General features: G+C 42.3%; 2 protein-coding genes across 2 annotated transcripts in view; one reads left to right on the top strand and one right to left on the bottom strand.

The window, feature by feature from the left end:
* Window positions 1–8,179, bottom strand: part of eipr1 (EARP complex and GARP complex interacting protein 1) — a 96,308-nt gene extending 88,129 nt beyond the window's left edge. Inside the window, exons 1-2 of the mRNA XM_080413645.1 lie at window positions 8,043–8,179; window positions 7,212–7,295 (exon numbers count right to left, since the gene is read on the bottom strand). Of these exons, the coding sequence (XP_080269771.1) occupies window positions 7,212–7,295; window positions 8,043–8,084 (126 nt within the window). The 5' untranslated portion in view covers window positions 8,085–8,179. The remainder of the gene's footprint in view (window positions 1–7,211; window positions 7,296–8,042) is intronic.
* Window positions 8,180–9,123: 944 nt separating this feature from the next.
* trappc12 (trafficking protein particle complex subunit 12) overlaps window positions 9,124–25,811 on the top strand; it is a 47,756-nt gene continuing 31,068 nt past the window's right edge. Inside the window, exons 1-3 of the mRNA XM_080415105.1 lie at window positions 9,124–9,175; window positions 11,966–13,449; window positions 14,451–14,567. Of these exons, the coding sequence (XP_080271231.1) occupies window positions 11,983–13,449; window positions 14,451–14,567 (1,584 nt within the window). The 5' untranslated portion in view covers window positions 9,124–9,175; window positions 11,966–11,982. The remainder of the gene's footprint in view (window positions 9,176–11,965; window positions 13,450–14,450; window positions 14,568–25,811) is intronic.

The raw sequence follows: 25,811 nt of genomic DNA, 5'->3' as shown, positions 1-25,811 counted from the left end.
GACATGTATGCCATTATGAGATTCTTTAATTGTCTTTTGAGTCAATCGACAACACTGTAGGCGGTCATTTTCAATTTTGTCAATGACTCACTTCCTGTTTAAGATTTTTTTGGGCACCCCTTCTGGGATGTCTTGGGATGATCCAAGGGACATGTATGCCAAATTGTATGCTTTTATGAGATTCTTTAGTTGTCTTTTGAGTCAATAGATAACAACACTGTAGGCGGCCATTTTCAATTTTGTCAATAACTCAGTTCCTGCTTAAGATTTCTTTGGGCACCCCTTCTAGGATGTCTTAGGATGACCAAAAAGACATGTGTGCCAAATTGTATGCTTTTATGAGATTCTTTAGTTGTCTTTTGAGTCAATCGACAACACTAGGCGGCCATTTTCAATTTAGTCAATAACTCACTTCCTGTTTCAGATTCCTTTGGGCACCCCTTCTAGGATGTCTTAGGATGACCCAAGGGACATATGTGCAAAATTTTATGCTTTTTGGAGATTATTTTGGTGTCTTTTGAGTCAACGGTCAACAGTTTAGGTGGCCATTTTGAATTTTGTCCATAAGTCACTTCCTGTTTAAGATTTTTTTGGGCACCCCTTCTAGGATGTTTTAGGATGACCCAAGGGACATCTGTATCAAATTTCATGCTTTTATCCGCCGCGTAACGATTTGGCCATTTTTTGTGCTTAGTACCCCCTACTATCAGACATATCGGGCGGATCGGCGGTGCGACCTGGTTGTCTATAACTGCCTTCCAAAATGTGGGTAGACAACCCGGCCCGGAGGAGACCTGCGTAATTGTGATAGTGGCCCCTTTTATGTGTATTTTCATATTAATGCATTGATGGCTCAGAACGTTTCTACAGCTGAACCAGGACAAAACTGAAGTACTGGATATTGGTGGCAAGGCCCAGATTAAGTAACTGGTGACAAAATTACAATCTTTGGCATTAAACCCAAAGCAAGCGACACTGTATGATGATCAAGTAGGGCATTAATTTACATAAAAACACAAAAAGGTTCAAATATGGAGATAAGAGGTTTCTACCCGACAATAGCGATATGGTCAGGCAGCATTTCAACACTATGGTCCGAGCTGCTGTAATGGCCTCCCAAAGGGTCTGAGCATAGCTCAGAATCTTGATATTTTATTAAAGTTTCCATCTCTTAGATCTTAACTGCAGTATTTGTATTCAAATATATTCAAAATGATTTTAATTGACTTTTGTCCTTAAGTCTGCGTTGTTCCCTGCTGTGAACATTGTGCTGTCTCTGGTGTGTGTGTGTGTGTGTGTGTGTGTGTGTGTGTGTGTGTGTGTGTGTGTGTGTGTGTGTGTGTGTGTGTGTGTGTGTGTGTGTGTGTGTGTCTTCTAGACACAAGGCTTTGGGACCACAGGTGTAGCTCAGTAGGGACAGACCTAATCTTGCTCCCAAACACAAGCAATTGGACTGTTTCCAATCCATCCTAATTTGAAGCAGACCGGCGTGACTGTATCTGTTTGTGTGTGTGTGTGTGTGTGCTTGCGTGCGTGAATGTGCGTGTGCAAAAGTGTGTTTGTATGAGAATGTGGATGAGTGTGTGTGTGTGTGTGTGTGTGTGTGTGTGTGTGTGTGTGTGTGTGTGTGTGTGTGTGTGTGTATGTGTGTGTGCACGTGCATGCGTGCGTCTTGCGGAGGTCATTATAGAGACTGATGACAGAAACAGTTGGCTCTAAATGGTTGGGGAAATAATTAGCTCTTTCAGAGAGAAAGGGAGAATGAGAGAGAAAAAGAGATCTGCATTGTAAGAAAAGCAGCCTCTTTTCTGGCAGAACGTCGGGTGTGAAAATGGTCTGGCACTAGACGGCACGTTCACTTCCATCCGTCTAGCGAGTCCAATACGGAGATCTGTGCAATTTCGCATGCATTGTCGATAGCTTAATATTATTCCTCACACGTACCCCTCGCTCTGTCACAAGAGTAAGATCTGAGAACCCGAGAGAATCAAATCGAAAGTCTTATTTTTCACAGTCAGGTAAGCCTGACCCCTCTGCATTGATCAGTTGTAGGGGTTTCTACACGTATATTTATTGCGTCGTCGCTGTTGCGTGGAAACCTTGTATGTCCAAAACATACTTATCAGGAAATGGGGAAAAAATTACTTGTGTTCCAATGGATTCAATGTAGTTATTGTTTAGTCACAAGCTCTTGTTAATACTTTTCATTGGTCCAAATTTACCCACTGACTTAACCACGTTCAACCTGGCATCCTTATTTTGGGCATGTCATTATAGGCAGCTTTCTAAAAATAGCGGAAAATATCAGATCTGCAAGCTGTGAGCTTGTAGAGCTATTTTTGCCACTTTTGCGTGACGCTGTCATGAAGCATGAAATAGGGCATTCATTTCTAAAAAAAAAGTAAAATAAGTATAAATATGGAGATACAAGGTTTCTAACCGACAGCGTCTGTTTGATTCATCGGTATTTATGTAATTTTCTCTTTGCAGGCTTATGGACATTATTATTCAGCTTTTAAAAGGTTATTCAAACACGCTGCCGCTCACACTGGATGCTGAGATCCAGTCAAACCTTTCCGTCGGTGATGCCCATTATCTTTGTGCCGTGTGCTCCCCAGTTAACTACACTGCGCATGAATCTGCCGGCCGGCACTTGTACTGCTCAGCGCCGCTTGGTCTTGCAGCGTGAAAAGCGTCTTTTTCCGATTGGCATTTCAGCCCCCCCCCCCCCCCCCACCGCCCGCCTTGATAGCTTCTGCTGTATCCATAAGCCTCCTGGCCTCTCCACCTCCCATTAACCCATTAAGACCGGGAAAGCATCATTTTTAGATTTATTTGACTATTCAAGCTAGCAGATCTGGTGCCGCGCTACGAGCTTGTAGATCTGCAAAAAAAAAAAAATCGTGAAAATGTGTGCAAATCTTTGGATATATATTTTTTTTAAAGCGAACATTTGTAACTCAAATCTTTGCTTCTGGGGATTCTACAAATGTCTTCTAAATCCTAACAGTTTTAAAAATAAATGTTGCTATAAACCAAAATGATATGTATTTGGCCGCGGGCCCCCCCCCCCCATCTCAAAATATGTTGTTCCAGGGACCCCCCCAGAAGCAAAGATTTGAGTTACAAATGTTCGCTTTAAAAAAAAAATATATATATATATATATATATATATATATATATATATATCTACAAAGATTTGCACACATTTTCACGATTTTTCAGAACATAGCATAGCAGATATACAAGCATAGATCTGCTTGTATATCTGCTATTTTTGAATAGCCAAATAAATAAAAGAAAATGACACAGATGCGTTCCCGGTCGTAATGGGTTAAGCATAATGCAGGGGGGAAATGTCTCTCTTAACTCGTCGAGCACCTCTCAAATCCCTCAGAGACCAATAGCTGGAATGACAGATCGGTGGGTCCGGGCGCGCCGCCGTGGCATTTAAGGCTACTAACGAGATAAAGCGCCCGGGCTTGGCACCTTTCTCGCCCGCTCTCCTACTCCTTCGCCCCGCTTACTGTCATCTGCAACGGGCTAAAGAGCTTTAACCGAGAGGCCCCAGAAGTGGGGGGGACACGAGCCAGCTCGTTTTTTATCCCTCCCTCAACCCCTTCTCTCTCCCTCTCCCTCTCTCTTTCTCTCTCTCTCCCCTCTTCATGCACTTCAATTCCTCCCTCCTTCAGAACATAATTAAAAGCACTGGGCTGGCTGCCCAAGTGGCTGAAGGCTATGAGTCACTCCCCGGGCCTAGAAAGAATGAGGGATAAATCACCTCGGGGGAGGAGGGCTGGGAACTTCTCTTTCTTACCCTCAACACCTGGGGGTTCAGTCGCTGGGACCCTATTACCGGGGTCCTCCTCTCCTTTCCCTCCAATTACCCTGTCCCGCCGGCCCCCGAAATGTATTTGTACGGCTCCCCCACCGCCATAAAATTATAACTTTGCCTAATAATTTTTTGCTCGATGTGGTCCAACCCAAGGTTAATGGCTGCCTCGCTGACTTTGAAGAGGCTGAAGGATGCGTGCGCTCCAATGCTCCCTTCCTCTTCCTCCCTCCCTCCCACCCCCGCCAACCACCTCCACCACCACCACCTCATCCCCTTGTCCTCCTGCCTGTAAAAAGAAGTGCCTCGCCGGAGTTATTGTCCGGTGCATCGCCGTTAACGGTCCCCCTGAGGTGCCGTAAGTGTCGCAGTCAACGGGAGGGGAACGGCCATTAATTGTCTGATCAAAACCTTGAGGCCCTCAGTGTTTTACTGCACCGTGGGCCCTGAACCGCATTCAGATAGGAGGGACTGCATAGGATAGATTTCCAGCTAATGAAAAAAAAAAAAAGTTGAATGTGTTTTGAGACGTCTTATGGTGAAAGTTTCGCTTGTTTGTTGAGTCGGTGAGCTATAAACATCGGCACTTCTGTTGATTGTGTTTGGTGTGTGGAGGCGAGGTCTGAGCGCTACGCTACGGGTCGGGGAGTTAACGCCAACTGTGTTTACATGCATGGAGCGTTTCAGGTAATGGCTCATACACAGTAAAATCCTCAGTGTTCATTTATCCATTTGTCACTCTGAGAGTGTACGAATGGAACAAAACAGACCATTTTGGTTCCATTTGTCCACTCTCAGAGTTAAGGATTTTACTATGGATGCATGATATTATGTTCATCAAATCGGTATCGGCCAATATTTACAGTACTTAAAAATGCAATATCAGCATTGAATCGATATTGAAATAATCCAGATATTTTTTGCCAGTGTTTTATTTTCTAATGTTTATGTTTGAATGTGAAGCTGAAAAAGCCATTTGAGATAATGAAGGCTGCAGATGCAATCACTGTTTTCAAGGGGAGCTTTCAAATGGGTCTATAGGTTTCTTGCTTTACTTTGAACTAATGCGCTCATCTTCATCAGTATAGCCACCCTTAGAGCCCTTCTAACTTCCAAACAAACACACTTTAGTGACAAATACTCAGTTTATCATTAAACATCCGTTTCAACAATGGCATGCAGAATAATTATTTGCTTTGGTTAATGAGGGTTGTGTGTTCATTTTGAAATACCTATACCAGTAGTGGAACAAGAGATGAAGCTATTGCTTTCTATAATCTAAAATGTAACATTTTCACAAGATTTAGAAGTCAATAAGTCCACTCTGCTGAGACTTCCCGTGGGATCGAGTTCATACCATTTTCCCCTGCCACTAATTTGCAATCCACCGTGTCTATTCATGTAGTTTTTGGCAACATCAGTTCTACTTAAAATAGAATAACCTATCCTTTAATAAAAAACCTTCTTAAACAAGGGCATAGTGACCCTCCACAAAATATAATTTCAGGTGTGAATGTTCTATGTTCTTTCCTACTGGAGCCCCTGTGGTCCAAAACTCTGCACTCAACCTGGGTGTTTGGTTTCATTCCACTTTTCCCTATGAATAATGGATTGTTCGTTAAGGCAGTGTTTACACACGCAAAAAAAGTGCCACTCATTGTGCGTACGCTCAAGTTTCAGACAGACTCCCACACCAGAATGCAATCGTGTATGTTGGTATGGAATTACCATATTAAGTATGGCAGCAGCCTGGTCTCACAAACATTCGTGATTATTATATTAATAACTTTTCAGACTAATCGAATAGTAATTGATAGCAAAACTAAATATGCAAACAACAGCTGATCTACAAGCTCATAACAGGCTGCATTGCGAGCTTGTAGATCTGCTATTTTAGGTCTTTTAAATTGTTATTTTATTCAATTTTTTTTTTTTAATAATTGATGATTAGTTCCATTAACTATTTCACCAGGAGGGAGGAGGGTCTTGCAATTGCCCCCGTCATCTGTCTGTCTGTGTTTCTGTCTGCCTGTTCACAGCTAATCTTGCAAACTACTGGGCTGATCAGCATCATATATATTGTGCAAGCTACCATCAGACCAAGGAATTCAATTACTGAATATTTTTAGAAAGTCATGTTTTTTTAATTAATGATCTCAGACCCACCGTCCCACCGACCCACATGTCCGCAACTTCAAGACTGTGGAGTGAAACTGTCCAAATTACAATGCTCCTGGTTGTATGTAGCCTGGTAAACCCCCCTCCCTCCGGAAATCCCATTTGCATTTGATTTCAGGAAGGAGGTCTGGGATCGCTCAGGGAGTAAAGCTGCCCGGTCCGCTGCGTGTTAGAACCAATCAGCGGCTGCTAGGGGCGGGATCATCCAATCACCTGCCAAGTAGCTTGAAAAAATTAAAATGCCGTCTGTCATCGATTCTGCTTCAGGAGTCTCAGAGATGGAAGTAGGCTGTGAAACAAAATGTGTGTCGCAAGCTTCTTCCATTTGACAGAGTCAGGTTAGGTTGTATGCACGCAAAAAAAACTTGTTCCCAGGCTTTTCCTCATCTCACAAAGAGAAAAGCCTGCCTGGTAACTACCTAATACGCATGTCTGTTGGGGCGGGACTTCCAATGTATTGATTCCATTGATTCCGGGACTTCCCAGGGAATCTGTCTTTTTCGAACAATCACAACTTCAGCGCGGTTTTCGTGCCTGAATGTAAACAGAACTGCAAAGCATCATCAACATAACTTCCTTGGGGCGGTACTTCCTGTACTTCCACTGAGGCACATTCAGAAGCCGTTCTCGCCCGGTGCGGCAAAACAAAACCACCGCAACACCTGACCTGTCTGACTCGTGGTGGGCAAAGTAGCAAAGCATTCAGGACAGTAACGGAGCACTTTTTTTTCCCATTGAATGGCAATGGCCTAACATTGGCAGAGATGGAGGGAGCTGCTTTGACCTTGAATGTGTGCCTAGGGGCTTCTGTTCATTTAAACCAGTGGTTCTCAAAGTGGGGTCCGGGGACCCCCAGGGGTCCTTGGGCGGGTTCCAGGGGGTCCCGAGCTAAATTTATTAATATAGCATCACGATCATTTTAACCACTTTAACCATATTTATACTTTGGCCATTTTTATGATTTTTGAATAATATATTTTTTTTTTCACCACAATCATGTTTCTGGGGGTCCCTCCCTGGCATAAGTTTTTTTTCCGATGGGGGCCCGTGAAAAAAGTTTCAAAACACTGACAGTTTCATAGCCTGGATCCAGACCATAGACCCCGCCCACTCTCTGAGTTGACTACCTCACACTTCAGTCTGATGATCAGGCTAACAGTTTCGAGGTCTGTTCTGGTCTGGACCTCATTTCTCAACTCACCTGGTTGTCAAACTTTAGCGACTGTGTGCCCACAAGGAAGCGAATGGCATCAGTTTCAGCTGTCTGGGCAGTGAGTGCTCGTGCCTGCAGAATGGTTAAAACATGAATACAGTGTACACTTCCACATTGCAGTTATGCTTAATTAAAAACAGGAATAGATTTTATATATTTTTTTATATAAATCATCAGTGTAGCATGTTTTATGTAAAAGACAAATTATGTAAAAGATGCACAGCAAATTCCTCAGTGTTAATGTAGCCATTTGTAACTCTGAGAGGGCATACATTGGTTACATTTGTTTCCTCTCAGAGTTACATTAACAGAGGATTGTGAGATTATTATACAAACAGAATAGAATCAAACAGAACAGCGTAGAGTAGAGCAGAATAGAACAGAATACAATAACATACAATAGAAATATTAGAATATAATATAATACTAGAATAGAATAATTGAATAGAATAGTAGAATAGAAATAGAATAGTAGAATAGAAATAGAATACTAGAATAGAATACTAGAATAGAATAGAATACTAGAATAGAATAGAATACCAGAATAGAATAGAATACTAGAATAGAATACTAGAATAGAATACTAGAATATAATAGAATAGCAGAATAGAACACTAGAATAGAATAGAATTGTTAACAGAATAGAACACTAGAGTAGAATAGAAAAGAACAGAACACTAGAACAGAAGTGCTAACAGAATAGAATACTAGAATAGAATGTAAATAGAACAGAATATAATATAGTAGAATACTAGAATATAAAATAATAGAATAGAATAGTGCTAAGTGTATATTGTCAGTAAATGAGGGTACACGTGCCTGAAACTCGAGTCCATAGATGACAGGTGCATCATCCTCCATGACTTTTAGTGTTAAATATAATGTACTGTAAAGTTAAAACACTGTTGTTGATGCTCGGCTGTTACAGCTCCATCACCCAAACCGTCTACAATGTTACTTCCGCGATTGTAAAACACGACATTTACGTCACTTTCTAGGTAAAGTACGGATCAGCCTCGTGTTACAGTGAGCCGTACGTCTGAACCAGGCGTAGAACACTTCAAGAATACACGCAGTGGGTCTCTGTCATGTTGTTTGGCCACTCTCGGACGCCATACATCTAAGGGTTGCCAGATTCTGCGAGAGAAACAGGCAGCCGGGTCTATTACTGATTTTATTCCTCAAAAGGCTTTTTTGTGTGTTGTCTCATGCGTGCCCCCCATGTAAAGCGTCTTTGGGTACTCAGAAAAACAATATATAAATTCGAGATATTATTATTATGAAAACAAGCCCAAAAGGCTATTTTCAAAAAATCAATTTTTTTCACAATATTTTCAAAAACTCTTGAAAGAAAATGTGAAATATTTGGAATTCTTTTTTTTAAATGTTTAACAACACAGATCTTGTATGTGGGGGTCCCCCTGGCACAAAATATTTACAGATGGGGGTCTGCAGAAAAGATTTGTTACTTTGTAGATTTGGATTATTATTACAAAAACATATTAACCACTTCAGGCTTATATTGCCTATTTCGGCCATTTGAAAATAGCAGATCTACAAGCTCACTATAAGCTCACTACAAGCTCAGAGCTTGATCGGCTATTTTCAAAAGCTTTTTTATTCTTTTTGAACTTGTGAAATGGCCACTCTGCATAATGAGTACTTTTTCCTGACTTTTACTTGTAACAGACTACTCTACTTCTATTGCAGTATAGATACTTTTACTTAAGTAAAAAAAACAGTAGTACTTTAACCACCACGTACTGTCAGAAACAACCAAGCAAGCCCCAAAAACCTGCAACCCACCAATATTGACAAGCAACTTCACAGGAAAAAGCTGTGAAGTAAGCCCAGAGTGGCTTATAATAAGCGGACATGGCAACACAGCCTACATGCAGTTCCTGGTACCTCTGCGCATGAGCAGTATCGTCTTAGCTGTCAGTCCAGTGAAGGTAAGGTAAACACATCATTATCATCGTGTGTTTTGTGTCACAATTGTCTCTTTATCGGTGCTATTTGACAAAGTTAAATGTTTAAACACTCAAAAAACCTGTCTGTTGAGGGTTATTCATTGTTAAATTAGCAGAATGCGGTTTAGTTTAAACTAAACTTGACGTTCTAGTATAGGCTAACATGTTAAGCCTCTGGCGTCAGATATAACGTTAGGGATATATATCCAGTGGTGTGACTAAGTACATTTACTCAAGTACTGTACTTGAGTACAATTTTGAGGTATTTTTTTTACATATATATGTAGTACCTTTATTAGAAGGATAACCCCTTGAGATGTGTCATCTCATTTTCGAGAGGGTCCTTATGACAAAAATACAGAAAATACAATAGACAAAACAATACAGCAAATACATCCATGCATACTGTACATAAACAGGACAAAACAAACTTGACAAAACAAAACAAAGACATAAGCTCTCCTGAAACTGGCCGCTCCCGCCCCACCTGAACACCCACAAAATAACAGACTTCATGCATTAATGATGTACCCATGTAAAGCTAAATGAGCAAAAACAGGAGTAGCAACTACAGACCGTTGCATACATGCACATACGGTAACATGCAATAACATGCCCATGCAAATACACATAATACAAACATGCACATGCATCTTGGAAATGAGATTGCAGTATATACCTCACAATTCACAGGACAGATTGTAAGAGACAGAAAACAATCAGAAGCCAATCAGAAGCAAGAGCAGGTTATTTGCAGATGAGTAAAGATGGATGCTTTAAAAATATTAAAGGAGTTAATAGATCTAAGGGAACTGGGAAGATCGTTCCAATCGGATGGGGCTTAATATTTAAAAGCACGTTGACCAACTTCCTTACTGATTCTGGTGGGGATGATGAAGTAATTGTACTCTGTATGCCTTAGGTTGTATGGTGAGCTGTAGGGACGTAGATATTGTTTTAAATAGTGAGGATAGTTAAAGTGTATGCATTTAAAAACAAATAGCAGCCAGTGAGAGTGTCTTCTAGATGTGGGTGTTAACCAATTAAGCGACTCGTACATAACACAGTGGTGGGGTCTATAAGGACACTTCAAGATAAATCTACAAAGACTGTTGTAAATTACATTAAGAGGGTAGAGGTTTGTTTCTGAGGTATTCTGATATATAATATCTGCATAGTCTAATATTGGTAATAGTAGCTGTGAAATTACTATTTTTCTAATCTGAAGGGTGAAACAGTTAATGGACCGGTATAGTATTTTCAGGCTGAACTTAACTGGAGTATTTCGATTTTCAGTACTTTTAGTTCTACTCCACTACATCTAGTAGGCAAATATTGTACTTTTATTCCACTATAATTATTTGAAAACTTCAGTGACTAGTTACTTTGCAGATATAAATTATTATATTATAAAACACACATTAACCACTTTAGCCCTATTTTATACCATAGACAGTTGGAAAATAGCAGATCTACAAGCTCGGTCACGACACGTTGTGAGCTTGTAGATCTGCTATTTTCAAACATTTTGTACCTTTACTTTTGGTACTTTAAGTATATTTTGATGCCAATACATTTGTACTTGTACTCAAGTAACATTTTGAACACAGGCCTTTTACTTTCAGCAGAGTATTTTAATATTGTGGTATTGCTACTTTTACTTGAGTAAAATATCTGAGTACTTCCACTACTGTATACTGTATATATATCTCATGATATCCTTATATTCACATGAATGACGGCTGACACGTGATGAGCTCAAGTTGAGAGCTTGATGGTGTGCAGATAGTCACATGATGAGATAATAACTGCTTTACTAACTAAGCTGTTTACTGTACATATAGTTTTAGCTACTATAGTGTTTTATTGCTACTATAGTGCTGATGATATAGTAGTCTAGGATATAGTATTGTATATTATTGTATGTCTTCAAATGTCTCTATGAATTGAATACATAGGACATTTTGGGGTTATCCTTGTAGACTGAGTGACTGTTTTGATTGATTGAAATTTTTATTAGGCAAAAGAATGTAAAACAACACAGTTACATTTATAATGCTTTTGTCTAAAAGGTCCGGCCAAAAAAGTCCTTGCGGACTTGTTTCCGTTGGGGTCCTTGAGTTAATTTCATAGACATATATAGTAGCAACCAAACAGTTCAAAAATCAACATGAAAATACAGATAATACAGAAAAAGTACCACTATGTACAAAAAAAGCATTTAAAAATATATGTACAAAAAGAAAGGGGGGGGGAAGCATGGAAAAATAAAAAAATATATACAAAAAAAGCATGAGGAAATACAAAATATGTACAAAAAGAGGACTGTACTCGTGCTGTTTGCATTTCTGTCTAATAAAGTATTCAATCAATCAATCATAAGCTAATCATCTCAAGAGAGGGACATTTGCATTCACAGTAAAATCCTGAGGGAATTTAAAGGGATAGTATGTATCTTTGTGTTTATAACAAAACGATAAATATACATATACATACTGTTTTGGTAGAAGGGGATGTTTTTGGGGCTACCAAAACAACACAAAATACACAGAGAGTGTATTTTGCAGGTATACGCAGTGTGTTTCTGCAGGTAAACACCACCACACCTGATGACCGCTGGTATAGAGGCAGAGGGAAATGACAGAGTAAAGTTATATTTTTAACTCCGAGAGTGTACAAATGTAACATTTGTACACTCTCGGAGTTACAAAATGGATAAAGTAACACAGGAGTATTTGAGTGTCATTAACCGTGTCCTTTTTATTTTGAAAGGAGCAGGTAAAACTAAAATGGATAGCGGAGAGGCTCCTGCTCAACGGCCCGTCACTCTGGACATCACGGTGGACGACCTCACAACGGAGGCCCCCCCGGCTCCACCGCCGGGCCCTCCGGAGCCGACCGCCTCCTCCCGGCCCCCCGCCATCGCCGCCGTCTCCGACAGCCTCCTCCTGTTCCAGGAGGAGAGCATCGACCTGGTGGAGCCCCCCTCGTCCTCCTTCGCCACGCCCCAGGGCGGCGGGGGGGGGGACAGCAGCGCGGCGGACCACTCCAGTCCGTCGGAGAGCCCGCTGGACAAGCTCAACGACCAAATGATGGAGAGCGTCATGATCTCGGACTCTCCCAACTACAGCGAGGAGGACGACGTGGCCCCCATCGACTCCCTGGAGGGGGGAGAGGAGGAGGAGGGGAAGGGGGGAGAGGCGGGAGGAGGGACGGGCGTCTCGGCTGACAAAGACGGAAAGCCCGAGATTGGACGGAACACGACGGAGCTCGGCGCGGCGGGAGAGGAAGAGGAGGGGAGCGACTCAGCCGAGGAGAGAGCGGAGAGAGACACCAAGGAGCAGGGAGACTCGGACAACCAGGCCATTGTCTTGATCCCGGCTTCTCCTCTGCTGTGCGACGCGCCGAGCCTGTCCAGCCCTATGGCCGAGGGGCCGTCGGCGCAACCGCTGCTGCTGGCCGCCGCGGCGGCGAGGGGGAGCGGCCCCAAGGACGACGGCCCCGTGCCTGTGTGCACCATATTCAGCCAGGGCACTCAGCCCAGGTCCCTGGTGCCCGACGGCTTCCAGCCCACCCTCATCAAGTCCCCCAGCTTCAGCATGGGGAGCAGCGGCGGGGGACCGGCGGACGAGGCGGCGGCGGCGACCCCCGGCAAGCAGCAGCTCACCCCGCCGCTGGTGTGTCAGCCCAGCCCCAGCCTCAGCAAGTTCTTCACCGACAACGGCCACGTCAACCCGGCGTCCGACTTCTTCGACTCCTTCACCACGTCCTCCTCCTTCATCTCCGTCTCCAACCCCAACGCCGAGACCTCCCCCACCGCCGCTCCCGTAGCCCCCACCCTCGAGCGCCATCTCTCCTCCGCCTCCTCCTCCCTCTCCACCCCCGGCGGGGGGCTTACCGACTCCTCCGCTCCCACGCCTGGCTCCCTTTTCGGCGCCGCTCCCGCCGAAATCACGCCCAAGGCCCAAGCGGGCTCGGCGCCGACACAAACCCCGGCGGCCCCGCAGCCTGCCCCCGCCGCGGCCCCGGCCGTTCCGCCACAGCCCTTCAACCAGCTCCAGGCCGTGTTCTCGGGCAGCGACGACCCGTTCGCCACGGCGCTGAGCCTCAACGAGGCGGACAGGCGCCACGACGCCTGGCTGCCGTCCGAAGAGACCAGGAAGGTGCTGATATCCGTCGCCACCCAGCAATACAGTCCGGTGTACGTGGAGAGAGACAGACTCACCATGCCCGGCCTCAAGTTTGACAACCTGCAGGTACGTCTGAGTTTCACATGTTCAGCTCGTTGCTATAATAGACCTGAGGCTGATTTCTACAAATGCTGTCTGAATCGGTAGTTTTTAGATGTACAAGCTGAAGTGACGCGCTGTGAGCTTGTATAGCTGCTATTTTTAAATAGCCAACGCATAACATGCGATTTCTGCAGGAAGTTGTGTTTTGTATGTCTTATATGTCTTGACGAATTGAATACATAGGACCACAATGGAAACACGCCCCGTGGGGGGTTCCAGGGATCCCCAGTAAAAGTAGCCAATGTAGCATCACAATCATTTTAACCACTTTATCCATTTATATGTTGGCTATTCAAAAATAGCAGATCTACAAGCTCACAGCGCGTCAGTTTTGTGTACGTACAGTACATCTGCTATTTTTGAAAATCTTTGAAAATGTTTGGAACATTTTTTAGTAATGACGTTACATCTTCTCTTCCCTGCAAAACATTTCAAGATGGGGGTCCGCAGCAGATACATATCAATGTGGGGGTCCTTGACAAGAAAAAGTTTGAGAACCACTGACATTTCTTTTTTACATTATTTTACATTTTCGTGTATAAAATGGGGACGCCAGCAGGATTAATGTGGTTGTGGCTCAGTTCATTATGCAACTTGATTGTTGATGAATGAGGGATTTAATAGTTATCCTTCCATCTGCTGCATAACAGCTGCTAAGAGTTGATGTCATGTAATCCAAGTAGGCCCCACACACACACACACACACACACACACACACACACACACACACACACACACACACACACACACAAACAAACTCGGGGGGAAAAAGCATGATCTTTTCTTCCTGTGAACTTATTATTATCCACCCTCAACTTTTTCTTTATGGTTTGTACATTTTTTGGGCCAAACATTTCCCTTGCAATGCATCGTGATGGCAGTGACTCGGCACACAGTCACTTCCCCAGACTAGAACAACCCCGGCTGGAGTGCTGAGAATAATGTGTCTTTGTGTGCCATGGCAGGGCGATGCTGTGAAGGACCTGATGGTGCGCTTCCTGGGCGAGCAGGCAGCGATGAAGAGACAGGTCCTCACTGCCAGCTCTGTGGACCCGTCCTTCCTGGGCCTTAAACAGCTCATTGTAAGTGTCACATCCGTGTGTGTGTGTGTGTGTGTGTGTGTGTGTGTGTGTGTGTGTGCATGCGTGTGCGTGTGTGTCAGTGCCGGTGTATGGTGTAAAGTAACTAAGTACATGTACTCATGTACTGTAGTTAAGTAAAATTTTGAGGTATTTTTTACTTTACTGGAGTATTTCCAATTTTCCAAATACTTTTACTTCTACTCTACTACCATCTCAGAGACAAATATTGTACTTCTTACTCCACTACATTACATTTATGATTATTATTATAACTTTAGTTACTTAGAAGATTTTGAATATTATTACAAAACATATGTTAACCACTTCAGCCCTATACTGTATACTTTGGCTATTTGAAAATAGACGATCGATCTGCTGTTTTCAAAAGATTTTTATACATGACGAACTTGTGAAATGGGACATACCGCATAATGAGTACCTTTTACTTTTGGTACTTTAAGTATATTTGTATACCAATACTTGTACTCTTACTCAAGTAAATATTAAACACCAGACTTTTACTTGTGGTATTGATACTTTTACTTAAATAAAAAAATTACTTCTTCTTCTACCACTAGTGTGTGCGCGGCTGCGCGCACAGTCTGCCCACGCGGGCATTTGTGCATGTCCTGGACCTATTTCTGTCTGCGTAACTTGTAAAAGGTCCATTATTCAAACTTACTAGACCGGTGCCTCACTCGGGACCGATGTCGGGAACGACGCCCGTTGGGAACGCATGCCCCCCCCCCCCCCCCGGGTCATAGAACAGCATAGTACTCCATATACAGTATGGGGATTTGCGGATTTATCTATATTTTTGTCACTTGGTGCATAACTCAGGTCCTCGGCGATACACACGCCGAGTTTGAAGTCGATCAGTCGGACGGTTCTCGAGATACGTGACACACACACACACACACACACACACACACACACACACACACACACACACACACACACACACACACACACACACACACACTCACACAGATTTCACGCATACATAGAAGGATTGAGCATTTTTCAAAAGGAAAAAAAGGACCATAGTAAAAGCCAAAAATTTACTTCGCATTCAATATGTAGCTTTAATATTCTTCAGTTCAGCCTTTTAGTGAAGTTCCAAGTTTATTTGCCAAGGGCTTACAATACAGACAGTGAAATGCTTGTACAGCTATCCTCGTGTGTAAAGTAAAACATATGATAAAGATATAATAAGTCAAGGCATGCAAGGTAAAATCAAAAATTGTAAAAAGATAAAATCAAGTAATATAAAAAAGTCTGAGATAAGATACAATTTTAATTAGCTTTTAGTTTAAATTAAAAACCCTGAGTGGCCTGTGTAGATGATGACGAAATATAATACAGTATTTGCACAAGTGTTGTGAAATTGAACATTTAGTTTGGACTCAAATCAGAGTCAAATCTAAAGCAGGCAGAGTGGCTTCACAACATCAATTTCCACAAACATATAGCATATTATTTATCCGTCCGCACTATTTTGAATTGACGGTTTTCACTGTCCACTTAATTTTGTTTTCATTGTTGACATTGATATTTTGCAAGATGTTAATCTGTGCTACTGTAAACGCATTGATAAATATAAATGCTCTACCGTTATTCGCTACACTTGTTAAATTAAATACCTAGTGACCCGGACAGGAAAAAAGTGTGTTGTGGCGCCTGTCTGTCTGTCTGTCTTTGAATTTATCTGTGCAAATGCAGTGACTAAAATCCAAAGAAATTGGGGGAAAAAATGATACTCTTTGGCAGCCTTAGCAGCAGTGGCATCTCAAACAAAAAGAGTGCCAGAAGATCACTGCTACAGTCAACACTAAAATCAGAGCTGCGCACAAAGAGGGAGCCCACACAGAATCGGAGAGCCAGAGTCCCTGGAGGAGAAAGGAGTTGAATGCTCTCACTGCTGAATGTCTGTTCTTGGAATTGTCAGAGCGACCTCTGTGCTTAGATCGCTCTCATTTGGGGTAGCGGTGGCCTAGAGGTTAGAGGAACGCGCTTGTTGTGGCCGAAAGGGGGGTCCCAGTTCACTCACAGAATCAGAGCCACAGTCCCTGGAGGAGAAGGGAGTTGAAGGCTCTCTCTCTCCACTGAATATCTGTTTGTGGAATTGTCAGAGACCTCGGTTTAGATTGTTCCTAAGTGGCCAGTGGTGGTCTAAAGCAGTGGTTCTCAAAGTGGGGTCCAGGGGGTCCCCAGCCAAATGATTAATGGTTAGGAACCAAATGGACGCTTATGGGTCTGTAACTCCAGGGGGTCCCCAGCCAAATGATTAATAGTTAGTAACCAAATGGACGCTTATGGGTCTGTAACTCTTGAGTGTACAAATTAGGGGTGTGCCGATACACTAATTTCATGAAACGATACGATATTGGGCTCACGAAATCGATACGATATCGATACGATACGATATATGTCACTTTTTTATTATGAAAATATATGGGGGGGGGGGGGGGGAAGCAAATGCAAACAAATATTTCTGTTTTGCATTATTCAGACATGCAAACTTGTAGCTTTTCAGCTACAATAGCCGTTTTGAATCCAAATAGGGCAATAGTGTGACACCTGACCCGGAAAAAATAAACATGTTGTCACCCTTTTCACCTCGAGGCTGTTTGCATGCCTGATTATTATGATTGAAAAAAAATATATACGATATTTTTTCCCCAAAACGATACATATCGTCACGAAAACATATCGCGGGACGATATATCGGCACACCCCTAGTACAAATGGAACCAAACGGACCCGTTGTACACTCTCAGAGTTTTGTGCTCTCTCAGAGTTGAGTCCAGCAAACCTACCCTGCATGAATAAAGGTAAAAAATAAATAAATGGTTTCCTACAGTTAATTGCGCCAAAGCAGCCTTTGTCCATGGTTATGAATGCTCCTTACCATAGTCTTATACTGTTAGTCCATGAGCCAGACAAGATTTCATTATCGAAAGAGTGGGCAAAACCATACCTATATTAAATTGTTCATAGGGTCAATACGAGTAAATAAATATATGATAACCTCTCCACAGGAGCAGCTTTTTCATGGTTATCACACATTTTGTTATTTTCCCCATACGTACATGACAGGTGAAAAAATGACAACATTTAAAAAAGAGTTATCATAATGAAACCTCCTGAGTTGATTACTTACCTGAAGACAATGATTTATCGTATTACAAGTTTTCTGAAATTGTATATTTAAATATGCAAATTAGGCATTGGGAAAATATGCCTGAATTTGCATAACTTTCCAGAATCAACATTGGAACATTGGACAAAGCCAGAGTCAACATTCTTATTTCATGTTGTTAAGATGTTGGAGTCAAAGGTTTTTAACGAGGGAATATTCAATATCTGGCTTAATTTTGGGGCTCTGGCTCATGGACTAAACGCCTAATTTGCATATTTAAATATACAATTTCAGAAAACTTGTAATACGATAAATCATTGTCTTCATGTAAGTAATCAACTCAGGAAGTTTCATTATGATAACTGTTTTTTAAATGTTGTAATTTTTTCACCTGTCATGTACGTATGGGGAAAATAACAAAATTTGTGATAACTATGAAAAAGCTGCTCCTGTGGAAAGGTTATCATATATTTATTTACTCGTATTGACCCTATGTTTAATATAGGTATGGTTTTGCCCACTCTTTCGATAATCATTGCTCAATTTTGGGGCTCTGGCTCATGGACTATGTATACAGTTACTAATGTCTGGTGTGATTGAGCACATGTGCTGCCCAGTAAGTCATAATCATTTGTGCACCACTGAGTCCAAACTTTTATTCACCTTTTGACAAGAATACGCCAGTTGAAGAAAACGCTAACACACATTATTGTCCCTGAAGAAAGGTCCTCAAAGTGATAACGCTGTTCTGGTTTGAATCATTCTGCTTCTGGTTTTTAACTCCCTAGATCAGTTTACAGATTTAATTACGCCGTCTTAAGTCAGTCAAGTCCTTCGTCATCGCCATTGTTATTTCTGTACCGGTGCTCATCAAAATAGACCTACCCACCACAACTCCTCCACAACTCCTGTATTTCTGTGAGGCTGTGTTCATTTTGACAGAAACTTTTGATTTAGTTTTAGTCTTTTGAATTAAATTCCATTTAGTTTTAATCAACATTTTAGTCATCTGAAATGTTTTTGTTTGTCTAGTTGTAGTTGAATAAATATAAGGTTTTAGTCAATTAGTTCAATTCAGTGCCCGGCTTATTTATGGCAGTTTGGCTCTCAGTGCCACAGCCAAAATTCATTGTAAAAAAAAAAGTGCTTAGGAGCCGAGATACAGCCTTTTTCAGTAAGAAGTTAAACAAAGAGTGAATGGAGCAGAATATTTTCAAATCATGATATCTTGGGTTCTGAACATATATATATATTTTTTTACGTCTTAGACGTCCAGTGGCACTCAGGGCTTATGTTAAAACGGACGTCTTAGATGTCCAGTGGCACTTAAGCAGTTAATATACAGTTGAATTAGTTAACTAAAATGTATTTTGTCGGCTTGTGATGGCCTCGTAATGCCTGATTTATATTTATACTAGCTGTATACCGAAAATAGCTACAAGCTCACAACGTGTCGCAGTGCGACGCATTGTGAGCTTGTAGATCGGCTATTTTCAGAGTGCGACACCTGCGCACAACCAAGCATAAAATGACTTGTCTTACTGAATCTTTTCTTCACTAGTCCCTCCCTAAGGTGTTCCTCTAGTTTGTATTTGTTGAGGAAATTGTCAGTATATTTAGTCATAGTCTTTCATCATAGTGTTATTCGACAACTTTTAACACCGTCTGCAAGGACACTGATTAAACCTTTCCGTTTTCGGGGGGCACGGAGGAACATGTCCCCTCGGCCTCGGCACCAGACGGATAATAGAGCCCTTACAATAAGACGACACAGAAGGGGTGCCATTTTCCATCTGGACCGCTCCGCAATCTGCCGACGTACACACACCTTCAAGTGTCAAGTTTCCTATACCCATCTTTATGTGGAAAGTCGCTCCGCATCATTATATACTCTCGGCCCACGTATCTTAGGTTACAACAGCAATCCCCAATAGCCTTCGATCAAACCACACAACGGGCTTAATGCTCAGTCAAGCCTCTGCAAAAAATGAAACTAAAGCCTGATATATACTTCGGCGTACGGGCAGTGTTGCGTGCCCGAGAATAGCCGATCTGCAAACTTAACAACGCGGCACGATGCGCTGAGTTGTGAGCTGGTGGACGGGCTATTTTCACCGCACGACACCATCGCAACAACAGTGTATAAGTTAAGCATAAAGTGTGTTAGTCATTCTCTTCACCTTACCTCGCTTTCCCTAACCTTTACTCCTCCACTAAGCATAAACACTGGTGCGTCATTCCCTCTCCTTCTGCCATCCATCTATCCATCCATCCATCCTCTCATCCGTCTGTGCCTCGCTCTATCCCTCCCTCGTTCACTCCATCCATCAAGGTATCTGACCCGCCAATGACCCAGACCGGCAATTGGTATTTAAAACCATATGTGCCGGGCAGCAGACGGCGTGTGATAGAGAAGGGAAAAAGAGCCGAGGAAGGAGAAGGAGAGATGGGAGGGGTGGAGAGAGATGGAGAGAGAGGTGGGGTTCTTTTTCTCCTGCTGTGCTCCATGTATTATGCATGGGAGCACTGTGCATATTTCAGCGGCCTTCTGGACTCGCTGTACACACACACACACACACACACACACACACACACACACACACACACACACACACACACACACACACACACACACACACACACACACACACACACACACACACACACACCGTATAGTCCACTTGACTTCAGGCTGAGAATACCACCTGGTGTGTGTGTGTGTGTGTGTGTGTGTGTGTGCGCGCGTGCGGACGTGCGCACACGGACTCAACGACAGGAGACCATACACTACACGCCAACTGGTGTGGGTGGCTCCCTGGAGGGGGAGAGAGAGAGAGAGAGAGGGGGGGGGGTGCTGGAGAGAGTCAGAAAGGGGGAGTCTGGAGGAGAAGAAGAAGAAAGACTCAGGAATGTGAATTGTACAGAAAGAGAGAGAGAGACTGAGGCTGGATGCATGCACAGCCCTCCTTAAATTGCACTGTAGTAAAATTATCAGTGTTGATTTGAACTCAAAATGTAACCAAATGAACCTGTACATTTGTACTCCCTCTTTTTATTTTATTTTTAATCCCACGATTTTGTAACCCTTTTTTCACCCGGTGCCAATTTTCTAAGTGATCCTGGGCGCTACACTCCCCCCACCAGCCTAGGGAGCCCAGGGACGAGCTCATGCCTCCTTCAATGCATGAGAGCCAACTGACCTTCTTGTCACCTGACAGGGGGGAGTTTCCCCGGTAGGACGTAGCACGTGGAAGGAACACGTTATTCCAACCAGTTCATTTGTACTCACTCTTGAGTTATAAATGTGTGCGAGGCTCCACAGCCTCAAGGCCACTGGCAGTAGGCTTGCTGCCAAATGGCTACATACATAATGTACCATGCCACAGACAATCAGGCTTGTGAACGAACAGACCTTGGGAAAATGTCACCATCACAGGAAATGCAAATGTCCGAGTCCTTGTTGTATATTATTTGAGTCCATCAGGGCAGAACTTGAATAGTACACTCTATATTCAGTACCAATTACAAGACGGTGAGTTAGGTTTCGGTCCAGATTACAGAGCCATGCCCCATGCAGGCCAGGCAGAGCGGAGTGATAATTTAACTCGAGGAAGTGTTCAAATGGACCCTTACTGAACACTCGGTTCATTCGGTTCACCATGTTAAGGTGAACATGGATTAAAGCTCTCAGTTTATAGAGTCTCAATATGTGGACTCATTTCAGTCATTTGGATTCCATAGAAGTCGGCATGGAAGCATGTTATGCACCGAAAATAAGCTATCTATAAGCTTACAACAAAGATGGCCTGTTTTCGGTTATTTGTTATTTCAAGATTAAAGAGTATTTGAAGTGGTCAAACTAGCATTAGAATGCATGTTCAATCTTCCAGAAATGTATCTGATCTCACATCACGTTAAGGTGAACATGGAGTAAAGTTCTCAGTCACAACGACTGATTTAAGTCATTTGGATTGCATTGAAGTCAGCATGGCTTCTATGGAAGCATGTCGTGCATCGAACATAGGCTATCACGTCGTAAACTTGTACAGTAGGTAGCCTATTTTCAGTTATTAGTTATTTTAAGATTAAAGCGTATTTGAAGTGGTCAAACTAGCAATATGCACGTTCAATCTTCCAGAAAATCCTTATGATTTCTTCAACTGGTTGGCTATATGCCTATCAAAACATCATAATTCTACATATTGTGCTAATTGTTTATGAAACACAGCTCTAGTGCGTGTGTGGGGACTCCTTTCATGCTGTTTCACAAATCGCAGATCTAACAAAATTTGACCTAACAAAATATATTTCACTTGTGAGATTTTGTTTTGCTTTAACCCATTAAAACCAGGAAAGCATCTGTGTCATTTTAGATTTTTGCGTTGGCTATTCAAAATTGGCAGATATACAATATCTGATATTTCTTTGCATTTTTGAAAAATCTTTAAAGTTTGAGAACTACTGATTTAGAAGGTGTTTGTAAAAGCGGCCTCAGGTCTTAATGGGTTAATCCATGGGTAAATCTCCCTCTGATGAGTCAGTAGCCAAGAGAGCTTGGTATTGAATTTCAACACGTTCATGGCATCGAAATGAATACTGTACTACTCTGTATCGAAAGGGGTATCAAAACCATTTGCACTGTTTATTATTTATTTTCTGTGTTTGTACTCAAATGTTTGTCGTTACAGACGAGTTAAAGTTGTGTTAAATACACTAGGTTTATTTTCTATAATTTGTATCGTAATTTCAATGTCTAACATAGTTTTCCTAAAGAAAGGTATCGGAAAAAGTGTCGTTCAGCAACCTGTATCGAAATCAATTTATCGAATCGGCATCAGGTATTTAGTTGTTTTTTTTTTACGATACCCAGCCCTACCCAAGAGTCTTCTACGTACTTGTTGCATTCAGTTGTCGCATCCAATTCCACACACAAACACACACACACACACACACACACACACCCCCACACACACACACACACACACACACACACACACACACACAAGCGTGCAGCAGTGTAAATGTCAGCGGGCTTGTGGCTGTGGTGACCCTGGCAGCAGCAGTCACCTTGACACTGGTCAATACTGTGGATCAATCGCGAAAGAATACGAGACGCAGGAGGCCGATCTCTTTTCCACATATATGTATGTGTGTACAGTATGTGCACACGTGGCACATCCATCACACGTGTGGGTGTGTGTGTGTGGGGTAAATGTGTGTCTGTATTTATCAGTGGTGTAAAGTAACTAAGTACATTTACTCAAGTACTGTACTTAAGTACAATTTTGAGTCACTTTTGCTTTACTAAAGTATTTCCAATTTTCAATACTTTTACTTCTACTCCACTACACCTCAGAGGCAAATATTATACTTTTACTCCACTACAATTATTTGAAAACTTTAATTACTATTGTAGTTACTTATATTTTGTGTAGATTTTGATTATTATTACAAAACATACATTAACCACTTCAGCCCTATATACATTTCGTCCATTTGAAAATAGCCGATCTACGAGCCTGTAGATCGTCTATTTTCAAAAGCTTGTTATACACTTGTGAAATGGGACATTTGACATAATGAGTACTTTTACTTTTGTACTTTTAGTATATTTTGATACCAATGCTTTTGTACTTTTACTTAAGTAAATTTAGAATTCTGGACTTTTACTTGTAACAGAGTATTTCTACATTGCAGTATTGATACTTTTAGTAAGAAATGTGTGAGTACTTTTCCCACCACTGGTATTTATATCATGCTAATGTCGCTAGTCGTCGGTCATGTTTTACATAATTTACATACTGTAGCTACTAGTTTCTACTATAGAGCTTTATCCTATCCTTTTTGTGTGTGTGTGTGTGTGCGCGTGCGTGTGTGTGTTGCGGCTCTCTGCCGGGAGCTGCCAGAGTGAGTCATGCTGCGGAGCAGGGACTGAGACTGCACCCACTGCCACCACACTCCTTCACACACACACACACACACACACACACACACACACACACACACACACACACACACACACACACACACAGACGCACTGTATAGAAAGAAAGTACACATAATTATCGCACGTAGTCAATCACCGCGCACGGCCCGTGCCCACACACCCTGCACGGAGTGCACGCACACTCATGCGCACACACGCACGCATGCATACCTTCATACAAGTGTTTTCTCTGAGAGAGGAGAATAGAGGAGACGTGGTAGAGAGAGAGAGAGAGAGAGAGAGAGAGAGGGGGTGGAAGGACAGATGAAGGCAGGGATAAAGAGAAGGAAATAAGACTTTAAAACGGATGGAGCTCTTATCTTTCTCTTTTTGCTTCTTCGTCTCTGACTCAGTGGTGTAAAGTAACTAAGTGCATTTACTCAAGTGCTGTACTGAAGTACAATTTTCAGGTATCTTTACTTTAATGGAGTATTTCCAATTTTCAGTACTTTTACTTCTACTCCACTACATCTCAGAGGCAAATGTTGTACATTTACTCCACTACAATTATTTTAAAACTTTAGTTACTAGTTACTTTGTAGATTTTGATTATTATTACAAAACATACAGCTCACAATGCGTCGCGATGCGACGCATTGTGAGCTTGTAGATCTGCTATTTTCAAAAGATTTGTATACATTTGAAAGCTTTAAATGGGACATTCTGCATAATGATTACTTTTACTGTTGGTACTTTAAGTACATTTTGATGCCAATACTTTTGTACTTTTACTGAAGCACAATTTGAATTACAGATTTTCACTTGTAACAGAGTATTTCTATATTGCAGTATTGATACTTTTACTTAAAGGGGTAGTTCACCCCCAAAATAACTTTTTTTCTATTGATTACTTACCATCTGGAGCCTTGAATTCATAGATATTTTTTAGTTTTTGTCACATTCCTAAGCCAATAATTTGATTATAATAAATGTGTCCCCATTGATTCCGGTAGGAGACACAAATGCATTTGTGTCTCCTACCGGAATCAATGGGGCTAAATTTATTATAATCAAATAATAAAGGAAGGAATGCGACAAAAACTAATAAATATCCATGAATTCAAGGCTCCATGGGGTGAGTAATCAATAGAAAAAAAGTTATTTGGGGGGTGAACTACCCCTTTAAGTAAAATGTGTGTGTGTGTGTGTGTGTGTGTGTGTGTGTGTGTGTGTGTGTGTGTGTGTGTGTGTGTGTGTGTGTGTGTGTGTGTGTGTGTGTGTGTGTGTGTGTGTGTGTGTGTGTGTGTGTGTGTGTGTGTCTCACGGCGGTTGTTCATTGTGTGTGGCTAATGCACCAGCGGGTGCATTATTCAGCCTATGTGGGTGAACTGGCATCACACACACACACACAAAGATTCTAATTCTTTAAGGCGTTCTCGCATTAGGTGGCAACGCGATTAAAAGCCCGTCCTCCGTCTAATGTGACACTTGTCTTGTGAGCAAGCCTGTGTTGCAGCCGTAGCAGTAGGTAGGTAGGTAGGTACTGTAGGTTGGTAGGTAGGTTGGTTGTGGTGGTTTTGTTGGAATGTAGCCGGAGTTTGTCCTCGTACGTTATCCTCAAGGCCGGTATGTTAAAACCAGGCCATGCACGTGTGTGTGTGTGTGTGAGAGAGACAGAGAGAGAGAGAGAGACCACTGCTATGTTCCATGAACAGAGTGGTGGTACTGGTACAGTAGTGGTGGGGTGTCTCTCTGCCCCTTGGGGTTGAGCAACCCACATGAAACAGGGTTTGGGGGTTGCTGAAGAAAGACAGCTTGCCATTCTGTCTGTCTGTCTTTCATTCTCTCTCTCTCTCTCTCCGTCCTTGCATTATGCGGTCACTACACATTAAAATCCTCCGTGTTCAAATGGAAAGATGTTACCAAATGGACCCTTACGGGTCGGGTCCATTTGGTTACATTTGTCCACTCTCAGAGTTACAAATGGATAAATTGACACTGTGGATTTTAAAGTGTAGCCCGGTCCCCCCCCCACACACACTCTTTATCTACCTCACACACACACACACACACACACACACACACACACACACACACACACACACACACACACACACACACACTCTCTCTTTCTTTCCCCTCTCCAATCTCTCTTCTCTCTTTCTCCCCATCTCGC

This window comes from Gymnoscopelus braueri, assembly GCF_963280865.1.
Source record: "Gymnoscopelus braueri genome assembly, chromosome: 19".
Classification (NCBI taxonomy): Eukaryota; Metazoa; Chordata; class Actinopteri; order Myctophiformes; family Myctophidae; genus Gymnoscopelus; species Gymnoscopelus braueri.
The sequence above is the reverse complement of the archived record's forward strand: the minus strand, read 5'-3'. Positions and strand labels throughout refer to the sequence as shown.